Genomic DNA, 2,240 nt, shown 5'->3' with positions numbered 1-2,240 from the left:
CTGAGCTGAAAGACGTTGGGAAAGAGGAAGCACGCTGGCATCGCCGCTTTGAGCGGTCATTTCTCCACATCCACGTCTGGGGCGTGGAAAACGCGGGCGAAGGGAAGCAAGAGGGGGAAAAGAAAGAGCAATTGGTCGCCAGTGCGCTCGTCCCTTTGACCGACGGGGAAGCTCTTACTGCCTTGTTCGGCAGCTGGGGCCTCTCTTTGACTGTGGAGAAGAAAGATGGAGGCCCGCTGGACCCAAGCACTTACAAGTCGACCGTGACGTTTCTGAAATTAAGCGATGACGCAGAGGGAGTGGCGACGGCCCAAGCCCTGGTTTCAAGCGAATACGAGGAATTCGACGACTGGGAGGGCGACATGGAGGAAAGCTCCCGCCTCTTTGTGCCTGCGCAGTGCACGGGGGAAGAGCACATGGACCCGTACGACGTCCTGCAACTCAACAGCTACTTGCAGTACGAGGTCCGTCTTCTAGTCAATGAGCAGGCGGTAAAGGCGACGGAGGGATCGACGGTGGCTGATCCACAGCGTGTTGGCACTCCCAGCCTGCAGGCGTGGATTTACGTCATCCGGTTTGACGACAGCTTCCAGTGCGAATGCGGGGCATGCGAGCGGCCGGCCCTGGAATTTGAGGATAAGTTCGTAATCTGGCGACATTTGGCAGCCTGTTTGGAGGGTGTGGCTGCGTGGAAATAGGGGCCATCAGGGCCAGGGGGGGGTACCAATGCCAGGAACCGAGGACATGTCTTGTGTGGCGGGTGTTGGAATGAGTGCCTAAGAAAAAGGAAGAGCACAGAGTGGAAAAGGTTGGAAGTAACGAGGATCAGAGCGGTGATGGACGTTGTATAGAGGAAACATGAATCATAAATTCGAAAATGGAGTCGGAAGAAGAGGGTTACGCACGCATTGTAGGACAAAAAGTAAACGGAAGTGAGCAGACTAGCAGACCCGTAATCAAGGCTTGTCTATTCTTCGGCATCTTTCTTTTAATTTTCGTGGTGTGCGAGGTGACCTCGGGGTGCTCGAAGTCCTCTCCTTTCATTGTTGAACTCCCTAACGAATTCAAATTTAATACCTTCATTAGCAGTCAAACCAGAGCCGCACAGACGTCCTATCAAACAGTTCCCTCTTCACAGAATACATTTAAATCCTCATTCCCCGAGTCAGTGAGAATTCACCTGCACATTATTCTATAAGTTGCCTCCCCTCGCCTCGGTCGTCCTCTATGTCATTTTACTCGCGAACCCCCCACCTAGTGCCAGGGTGGACCAGGACCTAGGACAGCCACCGCAAACATGCACTCCAAGCCAAATATCGTCGATAACTGTGGAAGCATCTCCTTGAGAGACCGGTGCGTGATGGCGTTGGTGAGCCATACCGAGGACAGCCCCCCAACCAGGAGGGTAACGAGCTGAAGGAAAGCCACCAGGTCGTTCGATAAAGTCCAGTGCGGAAACCAGGCGTAAGCGGCGTCGCGGGAGAGGCCTAGGCTCATGGCGGTGACAGGGAGAACGTTTACCGCCTGGGCGTGGAGGGGAGATAAAGGCGGGAGGGGGGGTTAGGCAGGAGGAAGGGAGAGATTGGGAAAAGTCGGCATGTGAGTCGGAAAACTAGGGCATAGAACCCCGATTTCGAAGTGCACATTGATCAACCACGACGCCCGAGCTGGGAGAAGGCAACGGCACAAATCTCAAACATTCAAAATTTTGAAAGCCCAAAAAATATGATGATATGGACATTCTTCATAGAATACAACCACGCCCGTGACAGCGTGTCGGCTACCCCTCTCTCCAGGCCAACGACTGCCCTCCTCCTCCGGCCTGACCTCGCGCAAAAAGAACTCTCCCCAGCTCGCCGTGTTCGCGGCCCAAGCCAGGGGTAGGTAGCCATAAGCCAGGTGGATGAAATCCACAGGGGCGGGCTTGTTGTCGCAATCGAGGCGGACGGAGGAGCTTTAGGGAGGGATGGGAAGAAGGGAGGAAGGGAGGCAAGAAGGGAGGGAGGAAGGGAGGGAGGAAGGGAGGGAGGAAGGGACAGCAAAAGGCGCCAGGAAATGAGAGACCAGACAGGGCGGTGATCCGCACTCAAAAAAAGAGACACAGCTCTTCAATATCATGAGGAGACAATGGAACGGTTACCCCAAAAAAGTGTCAAGAAAATCGGTTTCAACGCCTTGTGAGCCTTGGATGCAAGGAAACCGGCACCGCATTCCCCCTACCTAATCTGCGGGGCCTGAAA

At 54.6% G+C, this 2,240-nt stretch overlaps 1 protein-coding gene across 1 annotated transcript; it reads right to left on the bottom strand.

Annotated features, from left to right (window-relative positions):
* Positions 1-1,254: 1,254 nt before the first annotated feature.
* On the bottom strand, positions 1,255-1,497 carry NGA_0076800 (uncharacterized protein; the record flags this gene model as incomplete). Its single annotated transcript, XM_005855317.1, has 1 exon — positions 1,255-1,497. The coding sequence occupies one exon, from the start codon at positions 1,495-1,497 to the stop codon at positions 1,255-1,257; it is 243 nt and encodes an 80-aa protein (XP_005855379.1).
* Between the last annotated feature and the right edge of the window lie 743 nt (positions 1,498-2,240).

Source organism: Nannochloropsis gaditana (assembly GCF_000240725.1).
Source record: "Nannochloropsis gaditana CCMP526 unplaced genomic scaffold scaffold226, whole genome shotgun sequence".
Lineage (NCBI taxonomy): Eukaryota > Eustigmatophyceae > Eustigmatales > Monodopsidaceae > Microchloropsis > Microchloropsis gaditana.
Note: the sequence above shows the minus strand (reverse complement) of the source record. Positions and strands in the feature narration are given on the sequence as shown.